The sequence below is a fragment of the Cajanus cajan genome, chromosome 6 (assembly GCF_000230855.2).
Source record: "Cajanus cajan strain Asha chromosome 6, NIPB_CcT2T_4, whole genome shotgun sequence".
In the NCBI taxonomy this organism is placed as follows: Eukaryota; Viridiplantae; Streptophyta; class Magnoliopsida; order Fabales; family Fabaceae; genus Cajanus; species Cajanus cajan.
The window spans coordinates 57,959,006-57,970,853 of record NC_138522.1 but is presented as its reverse complement, the minus strand read 5'-3'; the positions used below and the strand labels follow the sequence as shown (position 1 = coordinate 57,970,853).

General features: G+C 34.8%; 1 protein-coding gene across 1 annotated transcript; it reads left to right on the top strand.

The window, feature by feature from the left end:
• The first annotated feature begins 2,185 nt into the window (after positions 1–2,185).
• On the top strand, positions 2,186–10,991 carry LD (Homeodomain-like superfamily protein). Its single transcript, XM_020355746.3, has 13 exons — positions 2,186–2,561; positions 2,784–2,811; positions 2,895–3,025; positions 3,281–3,621; positions 3,711–3,804; positions 3,894–3,987; positions 4,480–4,609; positions 4,690–4,741; positions 4,830–4,873; positions 5,024–5,112; positions 5,916–6,344; positions 8,529–9,076; positions 9,792–10,991. Exons 1-13 carry the CDS (start codon positions 2,388–2,390, stop codon positions 10,734–10,736), a joined length of 3,099 nt encoding a protein of 1,032 aa, XP_020211335.1. The 5' UTR covers positions 2,186–2,387; the 3' UTR covers positions 10,737–10,991.
• Positions 10,992–11,848: the final 857 nt, after the last annotated feature.

The following is an 11,848-nucleotide window of genomic DNA, read 5'->3' as shown; positions in this document are numbered from 1 at the left end:
CACACACATATATCATATAGAACTTAGAGGAGACAATTGAAAAAAAACCTACCCATTCAAAGGTCAACTTACTTGTTGAAGGGTTCAATCAGACTCTCTAAGCACCGGAATGTATATTTGCATAATGAAATATTAAGTTTAAAAACATCTTTAATTCTCTTTTAGTTTTTATGTATCGTAGGTATTTGACCTACATATTTATAACTTATCAACTTTATTAACTTTTAACATTCAATTTATCAGCTTTAACAACATTCAATTTTCAATTCTACAACATATTACTTAAACAACATACGTTTTTGCAACATTCACAACTTTGAACAAATACCATCAAAAATCAACTAAAGACAACATAAAACAACTCACAACTTCACATCATATTCATATATCATTTTACATCATCATTCATACAACTATGTCATCATAATTCAATTGTTAAACAATCTAAGTTGATCAACTTTACATCATACCACTCATTAAACATCAATCAACGTTTAATCAACATTAATTAACAACTTCTCATCATACAACTCGCGTCTGACATCACTCACTGGATGTCCTGTGTGATTGAGGTAGAGTGTGCCCCACACTCTCACGCCTAGCGTGGCAACACCCACGCACGACCCCAAACAAGTAAAGAACTCTATGTCTGACTCACGTTTAACGTCACACACTTTAACATGTAGCATGAACCTTGGTAAAGACGAATCTCTTTCCTCACGCTAACATAATTCCAACTCGAGTTGAGTACGCCATCAATTTTGCGCTCAATGTGAACAAGATAAAGGTCTTTCTTTGGAATCACATCTGACACCTTGAAAGGGCATCTAACACGATATCAAATTCTGCACTTGTACAAAATCCAATTTCGCCCAATTTCTTGAAAATCAACAAACTCCCACAACGCGCAACACAATAAACAACATTTATACAACATAATTTCATCATCAAAAATAGTATGCAACTAAAATTAATCCAAAATCAAGCATGAACCTCCATGAACACCCTTGAACAACAAACCCCATGGAAACCCCTTTCAACTTCATCATTCAAGTACTCTACACCTTTAGGTAATTCATTCCGATCATCACAACCATATAATACACACTTTAATTTTGAAATTCGAGTTTCCCTTACCTCTCGGAGAATAACCTGCAAGAGGAAAAGAAGAAGAAGCGACTTCACACACACCATAAGCTTGAAGTCCCAACCCTGAAGCTTAAACTTCTTCACCACCTCCTATGGTCAAATGCGAAATGACTGAGAAGGAAAGTTCAAATGAGAATGAAGAAAGAAAGCAAGAAGAAGTAATCCTCTCTATAACTTCTCCCTAAATTTCTTGAAAAACTTAAATTATGAATTTCCTTTTTAAAAAATTTTCTTTTATATCTTTTATGTGTCAACTTTATGTATTTTTGATCCAATTCTCAAAAAATTAACATGCTCTTAGAATCTTCCGGTTCCAAAACTCTCAACAATAACTATTAAATCAAATAATAAAACTCTCAACAATAACTATTAAATCAAATAATAGAGTTATAAGATGACAATGTTACATTCTTAATTAAATTATTCAACATTTAAATAAAAATTAATTATCCCTTTTAACTAGTAGATTATTATTTTTTTCACTATACATTTCATATTCACATCCTTCTCGTGTTTATGGAAAATTTCATGCTTCAAAACATATATTTATTAAGTATCATTCATCATCTTACAACTTTTCTTGAATTATTATTTTTCACTATTTTTTTTCTCACTTTGTATCGTTGAGGATGTTTTAAGGTTTAATTTTTAATTAATGTTAAAGTACGTATTAGTTAGCTTTTATCTTTATTAGATAATAATGAAAAATTATTATTATTATTATTATCATAATGTGTTATATATATATATAACTAATAGTTTATTTATATTTCTAATTAATGTTAAAATATGTAATTATTAGTATTTACCTTTATTTATATAGCGGTAAATTTATCATCATTCGTCCTCTTTATCATTTTAATTTTTTTAATATGTTTATTACGGTAAAAATATAAAATTTCATTATTAAGTAAAATATTTATTAAGTTACAAATGCAAAAATTATTGAATGGTTATTTTTTATATAGTTTAAATTATAAAATAATGATTAGTAAAGACGAGACGACCTTAATCTTTTTAATAAGCCTGGAAAGTAATTCCTGAAATTCAACCGAACATGGCCTAATTCTCTCTCATCCGACTCAATACTCTATCTGACTTTCTCTCTCCAAAATTAGCTCCGACCCAAACCCTAACCAGTTCCGTTCCCGGAGAGAAGCATTGTGATTCAATCACCGTTACTTAAATGCGTGTTGCCACGCATTGCGTCGAAGGAGCTTCGATCTTCGTTGTCAACAATGGATGTGTGGAACGAAGATTTCTCGGAGCTGGAGATTGGGAGCTCCGCCGAATCTTTCCAGAAGTTTTTGGTTTCGCAAAGAGAGCTCTTCCACAGCCAGATCGATCAGTTTCAGGAAATCGTCGTCACGCAATGCAATCTCACCGGCGTCAATCCTCTCTCTCAAGAAATGGTGTCCTCTCAAACCTTTTCATCTCTATTTCTTTTTGTTTAGGTTTGGCTCATGAAAAAAGTCAAAAGCCTCTTAGTTGCGTTTTGATTCAAAATTTATGCTGCTTTACTTGGAATCACTTTAAGCGTTTTGTAGAATTAGTTGTAAGCACATTCCAGTAATAAGTCATTTTAAGGCATCGTTTGAGTGTCTCATTTTGTCCATTTTTTTCTGTGTGTGCAGGCAGCTGGTGCTTTGTCAATAAAAATTGGTAAGTTTTTTGTTGTTTTTGTTGAGGCAGCATTCTGCTGTTTGTTTAGCATCGGATGTCTCTAACTTAATCCAAATTTGCAGGGAAAAGACCTAGGGATTTGTTGAATCCGAAGGCTGTAAATTACATGCAATCAATTTTTTCGATTAAAGATGCTGTTAGCAAGAAAGAATTGCGCGAGATCAGTGCTTTATTTGGTGTCACGGTGACACAGGTTTGTATTTCTCTGCTTCCTGTTTGGTCCTTTCTATCTGTCCTTATGGAATGATCAATGATCTATGTACTTGAGATGTTGTATATAGATATATTTCCTGTCCAACACCTTTTTTGTTATTCAAGTTGTCATTAGATTATTATTTGTCACCCTTTTTGTGGACAGAAGAGGGTTGTATTAACTTTGAAGTTTATTTTAACTTTAAGATAACATGTTTCCCAGTTTAATTTATGAATCCTTGTGCTTTGGTTTTAGGTGCGTGACTTTTTCACTAGTCAACGTTCAAGAGTGAGGAGAATAGTGCAGTTGTCAAAGGAGAGGGCATTAAGTTCTAATTCTTGTGAAGAACCTCATGATGATCAAATAAATTCTGATCCTGCGAGACCAATAGATCCAGCTCCTTTAAACTCTGTTGGCCTGTCCAATGCTGAAGAATCTTGTTCAGCACAGGAAGCAGCTTTGTCTGACCTAGATGACTCAGATAAACAATTTGTTGATAACATTTTTAGCTTAATGCAGAAAGAGGAGACATTTTCTGGGCAGGAGAAGTTGATGGAGTGGATATTGACAATACAGAATTTTTCAGTATTGTTGTGGTAAACGATTGGTTTTATCAATAGCATGGTAGTATTGAATTATAGTAATTTATATTTTCTGATGTAGCTTTTCTGTTGAATGCTGCTAGGTTTTTGACCAAAGGGGGTGGAATGACTTTAGCAACTTGGTTGAGTAACGCAGCTGTTGAAGAGCAAACAACTGTCCTTCTTCTTATCTTGAAAGTAAATTTGAATCCTCTGGTTAATATTTGGCATCATTTAATTGGCACATAACTGAATACTATTGAACTTTCTGGTTAACTGTTTTGCAGGTTCTTTGTCATTTGCCTTTACATAAAGCTGTTCCCATGCACATATCAGCTATATTGCAGAGTGTAAATAAACTACGGTTCTACAGGACATCAGGTGTGCTTTATCTTTTCCTGGCCTAGTGCCCATCAAAGTTTATGAATGCAATGGGCTGGTATATGATAACAGCTTAGCATATTTTCTTGCATCAGGAAATACTTTAACATCTGTTTAGCTTGTTTGAGGTTTTATTTTTCATTTGAAGCACGAATTCTAGGTTTTCATACATTAGTTGGTGAGTTTCTTGCTAAAATTGATATTATTGATATTTGAAGTAGCAAGATAGAGAGGAGGAAGGGCCTTTAATTGTTAAATGTCACCTTTTATCAGACAGCCAAATAATAGATAAGATACATCTTAATTTTACTCTATAAAAGTCGTGTTCATGTTGATTGATATAACACTTAATCCTTTCAATATTTTGCTTGATGCCTGCAAATAGTTTCAAATCTTAATTTTGAAGAATGCTTTTCGATGTCAGTTATAGAAGTGGTTACTTTAGTAACTTAATAGACATTGGAATTATAATCTCACTGATTTGAGTATCAGACATATCAAACAGGGCAAGGGTTTTATTGTCAAAATGGAGCAAATTATTGGCAAGGAACCAAGCAATAAAGAGGCCCAATGGTGTTAAGTCTTCTAGTGATGGTCATAAAGAGTTAATGCTTTCTCAGAGGCAAGCTTACATTTTATATCTTTTCCATGCACAATTTGTTGGAACTCCTTTCTCATTTATTACGATTTCTATTTGTGCAGCATTGGTCAATTTATGGGCTCTGAATCATGGCATTCAAATATTGATGTTCCTGTAAGTGTTTTCCTAAACATATATGTTTCAGCTAGCAATGCCTTTTCAGTTGTTTGCATGTTTCTTAGTGCTCCTTTCTTGCTCTCAGGAAGACATTCTCGCTCTCTCAAATGAATGTTCAGATAATTTCAGGTATGCCTAGGTTGTGTCTGCTTTCTTTCAGTCATCTGTTTTTTTAATTGAATGTCTTTCTGCCAATAATTTTGTGCATACCTGCTTGAGTTAATCGGCTTTGCTTTTGCTAGTTGTGAAAAGGCTCCATTTTGTTTTATCTCTGTTCAGGAAAGTTGGATCTCCACAAGTTATGAAATTGTTGCCTTCCAGCTTGGATGATTCTAACAGAAAGTCCACTCTTGGTGTATCTTCATCTCGTATCCTTGAATGCTTTACTTGACTATCTTTTTAAGTCAGGCAAAATGCTGATGGATTTCCTTCTTTAAGCATATCAAATCACATACACAGGAAATAAAATGCTTTAGATAAAACCTCTGAATGTTATTTTGGAGTGCTGACAGAAGTTCGTTAGTTTTCCTTCATACAAGCCAATATAGAAGTACTTTAGTGTGTTGGCCAAGTGATTTAATCTCAACTTTCTAGCCACTTAGTGACATTATATCTGTCTATTCCAGATTGCTGTTCTGATTTTCTTGAAATGTCGTGACTTGGATTCCTTGTGCACCATAATGTTCTTATGCTCTGCTTCATAGTTAATTTTATGTAGCTTCTGCCTTCTTGAAAGTTCTTGTGTAACATTCTGATTTCTTCAGCTCAGGACAATTGCCAATTCTTGGAAGTTCGTCGTGTTGATTCCTAATTTATCATAACTTGCATTGTATACCTGAAACTAGCTGACTAACTATAATTTTTGGACTATTTTGATGTCTAAATATTATCATCGAAGGACCATATTGATGTCATCAGTGTTTCAAGGACCAAAGTGGTGGGTTACCTGAGGGAAATGCTAACAATACATTTTTTTTAATATACTCTATTATTGAGTGTAATTTTTTGAGACTTATTAAGTGTTGTGGGTCCTGCTCCCTATTTATTATGATTCTCGATAAAATTTTATCAATAATAATAATGCATCAAAGAGAATGTTCATAGCACCCCTATTTGTTGAGTCATGCAAAATGTAGGCTATATGTATTTTTTATTCCTTAACCTCTATCAGAATCAAGGGAGCGCAGAAAAGTGCAATTGGTGGAACAGCCAGGCCAAAAGTCAGCCAGCAGAAGCTCACAAGTGATGAGAGCAGGGCCTGTAAGTCAAGGGCGTCCTATGTCTGCTGATGATATCCAGAAAGCAAAAATGCGTGCATTATTTATGCAGAGTAAGTATGGGAAAACTGGTTCTTCAAAAGATAGTAAAGAAACAAAGATTGATAGTCTGAATAAACCTCAGACAAACCCGGCCAGTATTGCAGCTTGCTCTTCTAAAGTTCCTACTCCACCCAAAATTGAAGAAAACAAGAAACCTCTATTACTTGCCTCTAAAACCACTAATAGGCTGGAAGCTTCATATTCAAAACCGAAAATGGATGTGAAGGAACCTCTCTGGGAGAAGTGCAAAAGGGTTCAGATCCCATGGAAAATACCAGCAGGTACATTTGCAATTTTTTTGTTGGTTCCATCAAATACATTTCTATAATACTAGGAATAGGAAAAATGGCGAAACTCTTTGACAGCCGTTAAAAGACTGAAAGACACCTTGAGAACAGACCATATTAACAGGTTTGCTGATGTTGAGTTAACAAGAGGTATATCTTAGTCAATTCCCTGCACATTTTCTTGGAGGACAATATCAGACGCTTCTTTGCTACCTTTGACGCTAACTCCTTATTGACCCGATCCCCTTTTGCTGCTTTTTTCACCTTATATAAATAAAGAGTCGTGGTCTAACCTTGTGTTCTGTAAGTAACTTGGGTATTTTGGGCGGTTGTATATACGACTACAATTTTAGTATTGTTCGAGATTAATAAAACATTGCTGTTCAAATGCGGCCCCTTGGGATTGAGATTCAAATACTAACAAGGATTAGTACGAGGGTTTAGGATCTTGCACTATCTCAAAAATTGGACAATTTATCAAATTGGTTTTTTCCCTTCGTCTTATCTGCACAAATTTATAAAATGGCGTGATACTCCCAAATCTCTTATAAAGAATGGGCTTAAAAATATCTCGTTTGAGGACTTGTAATTGTCTATCACGAGCTATGCTAAATATTGAGGTGATCGCAGGGATAAAGGATCAGTTTTACAAATTGGCAATAACATGGTGATCATTGTTAAAATATTTTTAAAAGCAATAATATTGATGTCCGGATTTCCTAAAAAGAAAAATTCAAATTATCGCAATTGGATTTTGTGTTCCTTTACACCTTTGGCATGGCTCATGGAATAAAAGTTAATATATGCATGGATGGTTTGGGCGTAATCCGTTATTAGTCCATGTATGACATTTTTGCTATAATGAGATTCAGTGCTTCACTAGGATCAATTCATAGTCCTAGTTATTGATGTATAGTAATGGTAGAAATATATGAGGTGCCTAGTCCCAAATATATAAAATGAAAATAAACAATTCTGAATTTCTTAAAATACAACGGGGGTTTCAACCCCCTTGGGCGTTCTTGAGAACACACTGAACTTCAAAGTTAATTTTATCTACTTCATCTGGCATCTTATACTATAGTTATCAATTTATTATTGTATTAACGAATAAAATTAGGCAGAAGCTTTGATTATGATATCATAAAGGAGGCTCTATTTTCTGTGCTGTTCCATGTTCTGGTTAAATATGTAATTTTGAATTATGATAGCATATCTGGATGGAGCATTGTTTCTTTATCCAAGGGGCGAAGGAGTTTGTAATTTTATTCATGTCGTCTGCTTTGCATGTTTTTATCACAAAGTTGCCCAAGTTATGGAGTATAGTTGCAAGTCTTGAGTATATAAACTACATCCTGCCATTGTAAGAATTCCAGCTCCAAATTAATTCAATCAGGGTTGATGGTCGTCTGTAGCTTTAATTTTGTTGGTTGCGACATTCAGAGACTGTAAACAGCAAGGATTATCCATTTTCGTTTGGTGAATTCCATTTGGTTTATTAGCCCCCGTTGAAAATTACAAGCTTTTACAGTGTATTAATCACCCAACCTCCAATCCTTGAAAATTCATGAAGTGCTCACATACTTTTGTTTGTCATATTAAAACGAATGTGGCCAGCTACATTCTCTTCTATTCCTGTTCCATTTCTCTTGAAACACTTTTTTAAATTGCCCCTTCTGATCTAATGAAGTTTGTTAATCTTGTAATATATATATATATATATATATATATATATATATATATATATATATATATATATATATAAAGTTGGCAAATGATCTGATGGTAATATACTAATACTAATATATAAATAAAATTGGCAAATGATCTGATGGAGGGAAGTTGTTGATGATACATTTACAAGGTTAGCAAGTCATGGATTACTTTATAGCCATCACCTTAAGAAAACACTACCCTGAGATTGGAATTTTCCTGTCTGTTATTGAATTTCTCTGTGGTGCCAATCATTACATTGCATCGACTAAGCATCTGTTTGATGCTTGCATAAAATACACTCCGTTTATATTTTGAGGTAGTACTAGAAGGAGTGGAATTGCTAAATGAATTTGGTTTCTAGTGTCTTTTTTTGTGGTTATTGTAACTCGTGTAAGCAACAGCTTTCTTTAGTTTCTCAGACTTCGGTTTTCAAATCTTTCCCTTTTTGTTCCTTTTTTGCAGAAGTAAAACTTAAAGATACCTGGAGAGTTGGTCGCGGTGAAAATAGCAAAGAGGTTGATGTTCAGAAAAACAGAATCCGCAGGGAAAGGGAAACTATATACAAGACCGTCCAAGAGATGCCACCTAACCCCAAAGAGCCTTGGGACCTTGAAATGGACTATGATGACACTTTGACACCGGAAATTCCTACTGAACAGCTGCCAGATGGTGATGGTGCTGAAATAGCCGTTTCCCCCAATCAGGATGCAACTCATGCTGTTCAAGGGGTGGCCTCCACATCTTCAACCAGTTTGGCTACTGCTGAGCCTGATTTAGAATTGCTTGCCGTACTGCTAAAAAATCCAGGGTTGGTATTTGCCTTAACTTCTGGACAAGCTGGTAGCATACCTAGTGAAGAAACCGTGAAGCTGCTTGATATGATTAAGAGAGGAGGTGTGAGTTTGGGTTTAAGTGAAAGTACAAATGGCAATTATGGCACGAGTGTAGAAGCCCCGGAGAAGGTGGAAGTTTCTCTCCCATCTCCAACTCCCTCGAGCGATCCAAGAACGGTGCGTGATTTGAGTTCATACTACAACTATTTGTCAAAGATCTTAATCATCATGCCTGATGTGTTTCCTATTGCAGTGCTATGCACACCCCACTTAAGCCATGCTTGCTGCTTATACGTGTTGAGAGTGGAGAGCGTATAGCACTCATATAGCGTAGAGTGATGTACAAAAAAAAAAATAGCTTAGGGTGTTGGGGGAAATGGGTTTTCTATGGGGGCCCAAGTTGAGATCGAAATGAATTGATTTCGAAGTTCTTCTCGTGCTTCTTTTTTACAAGATTTTCTTCGGTCAAGTTCTTGCATGCAACGTAATAAATATTCTCTATTAGCAAACAGCTAATTTAGGGAAACTTATGGGCGTAATCTCACAAGCTTTCGTACTGCTAATAGGTTCCCCTTGCAGTAGTTCTGCTTGTATTTAGAGTAGCCAATCATTTATTTTGATGCGTGTTGAGACCCGTGGCCTGACCAACAATGTATGCAGGGCCCCTCTATATGTGTTTCTTTTTCCGTTTGCTTCCAGCTGGACGCCAATCCAACATCACCTTGTTTCTACGTTTTTGTCTTGGAAAGGGAAAAAGAAACACACCCTATGTTTCCTTACAATTTACATTTGTCAACGTGATAAAACTGAACTCATTAACTTTGTCAACGATTGTTAAAAATATTTTGGTTACTACATTAACTAACGGATTCCCATCTTATTAACTTTTCAGAGTGGATGGAGCACAGAAGCATCAAAAAATCCCTTTTCTCGGCGAAGTGTAGCACCTGATAGAATTATCCAGAACCATGCTTCAGTGGCATCTACCAACTTAGTATCTCAGATTCCCGTAACTGCCACTACAGTAAGGCAACAGGCAACAATTTTGGTTCCATCTTCGAGGCAGCTTTCAAGCACATCAGTTTCTCCATATTCACTGCCTCAGGCAACTAATGTTATTCCTGAAAAGCCACCACCTCTCATGCATGTACAAACACCGTCCTCAGATCTAGGTTTAACCATGAAGAACAACTTAATCACTGCAAATGCATCTTCTGTTAAATTATCTGGCACACATTCAACTCTAGCAATGCGGGGTGAAGGCACCAATTATGTAAAACCTGTACCTAATTTGAGTGTACAACACGAGGGTTTGTCTAACTCATTCCCACAAACCTTCAGGTTACCCTCACCAACGCCATCACATTCAGCCTCACACCAACAAAGACATCATCAACATTCAGCCCCACAGCAACAAAGACATCATCAACAGGAAGCTCATTACACTGAACCTTCCTATCGTACCCCTGTGCATTCCTACCCGCCACAAACCGAAAAATCAGATCATGGGTCTGATACGTGGAGAGTTAGGCAGCAGGAAGTGTCATCTAGTTATCATTCTCAACGAAATCATAATAACTATAACACAATGGTTGGGGGCTCCAGACAATCTGGTATTTGGGATAGAAATAATCATGGAAGGGGAGAATTTGAATCATGGAGCCCGGAGAATAGTCCAACTAGAAATCCTAGGTATGCACCGGGTAGAAACTACCCCGAGTCCAGAATGAATCATGGAAGAAATCATAGACCTGAATGGTCAAGGCAGAGGGGTTCTTCTGGACATTGGGACCCTGGTAGGCAGGGGAATAGAAAGTGGCATGATCAGAGACGATGAGTTTTTTGTTCAGATTCATTTGGGATTTTACCTGACTCATTGATTTTCCGGATTCTGATAACAATGATATTTGGTTATTGGAGAGTGGAGATGGATCTAAACCTCGTCAGTATGAAGTAATTCTAGGAAAGGATGCTATTACATCTAGCGCGGTTGCACAATTGCAGTTTCCAGAATGTCACCAGTTTGACTTGTCAACTGTAAAAAAAAAAAAAAAATATAAAGTTTTACCTGAAAAGGATTGATTTTTTGCTCGATTCGTTTTCAAAAATCATAGGCTTAGTTTGGCATTTTGGTGCCTCTTTCGTGGAATTTGCGAAAATTTATGAAGAAAACTATTGAAATTTGAAACCGATCAAATACAGTATACAGAGGAAGCACTACAGGGTTATTATTAAGGGGATTTTTGTTACATTTAAATCGTAATTATTTTTACATATTAATATAGTAAGTTTATTATTTAGAATTAAGGAATAAATGTAATTTATTCAAGTAACAATCTGCCTGTGTTTTGAAAATCAGATTGAAGAGGCAGATCGTAAACCAGAAAAAAAAATAATTAGAGAACTGGTCAAACCACTAAAAAAAGGTTCATGGTGGGTCAACGGATTTTTTTATATTCAAAATGTAAATTTATTATTGTTAGTAAATGTGATATATTTTAGAATTTAGACTTAATTGTAATGATGTAATTAATTTGAGTTTTTGTATACATTTTCATAGTTGAGAATTGATAAAATTATTTTTTATTTTTAATTCTTAGCATTGTAAATTTATGTAATTATTTTCTGTATTTTATTTTATGTATTATTTTATTAGTATAAGTTATGGTTAAATCAGTGTTTTGACTTATCCAATTTTAAAAATATTTATTACTTAAAATTAATTAAAAAATATAAAGTCATGAACAAAAATTATTAATTAAAAAGTGAAAATTTAAATTTTTTAATTATTAATAAATTTTAGCATTCATAAAGTGAGTTAGAAAATGTGTTAATATTATTTCTCTTTACTTTTTTTTACTGCGTTATTTCTCTCGTTACTTAAAAGGGTATAATTAACCAAAAAGTGTATGATGAATTTTATTCAAATTCAAAAGTAATTTTTTTAAA

Bases quoted from the DNA above. Each gene is read 5' to 3' on its own strand.
- LD (XM_020355746.3), top strand. From the start codon at position 2,388: ATGGATGTGTGGAACGAAGATTTCTCGGAGCTGGAGATTGGGAGCTCC. The intron at 3,988-4,479 runs GTGTGCTTTATC...TTTGAGTATCAG, and splicing joins ACGGTTCTACAGGACATCAG to ACATATCAAACAGGGCAAGG. The intron at 9,077-9,791 runs GTGCGTGATTTG...TTAACTTTTCAG, and splicing joins CCTCGAGCGATCCAAGAACG to AGTGGATGGAGCACAGAAGC.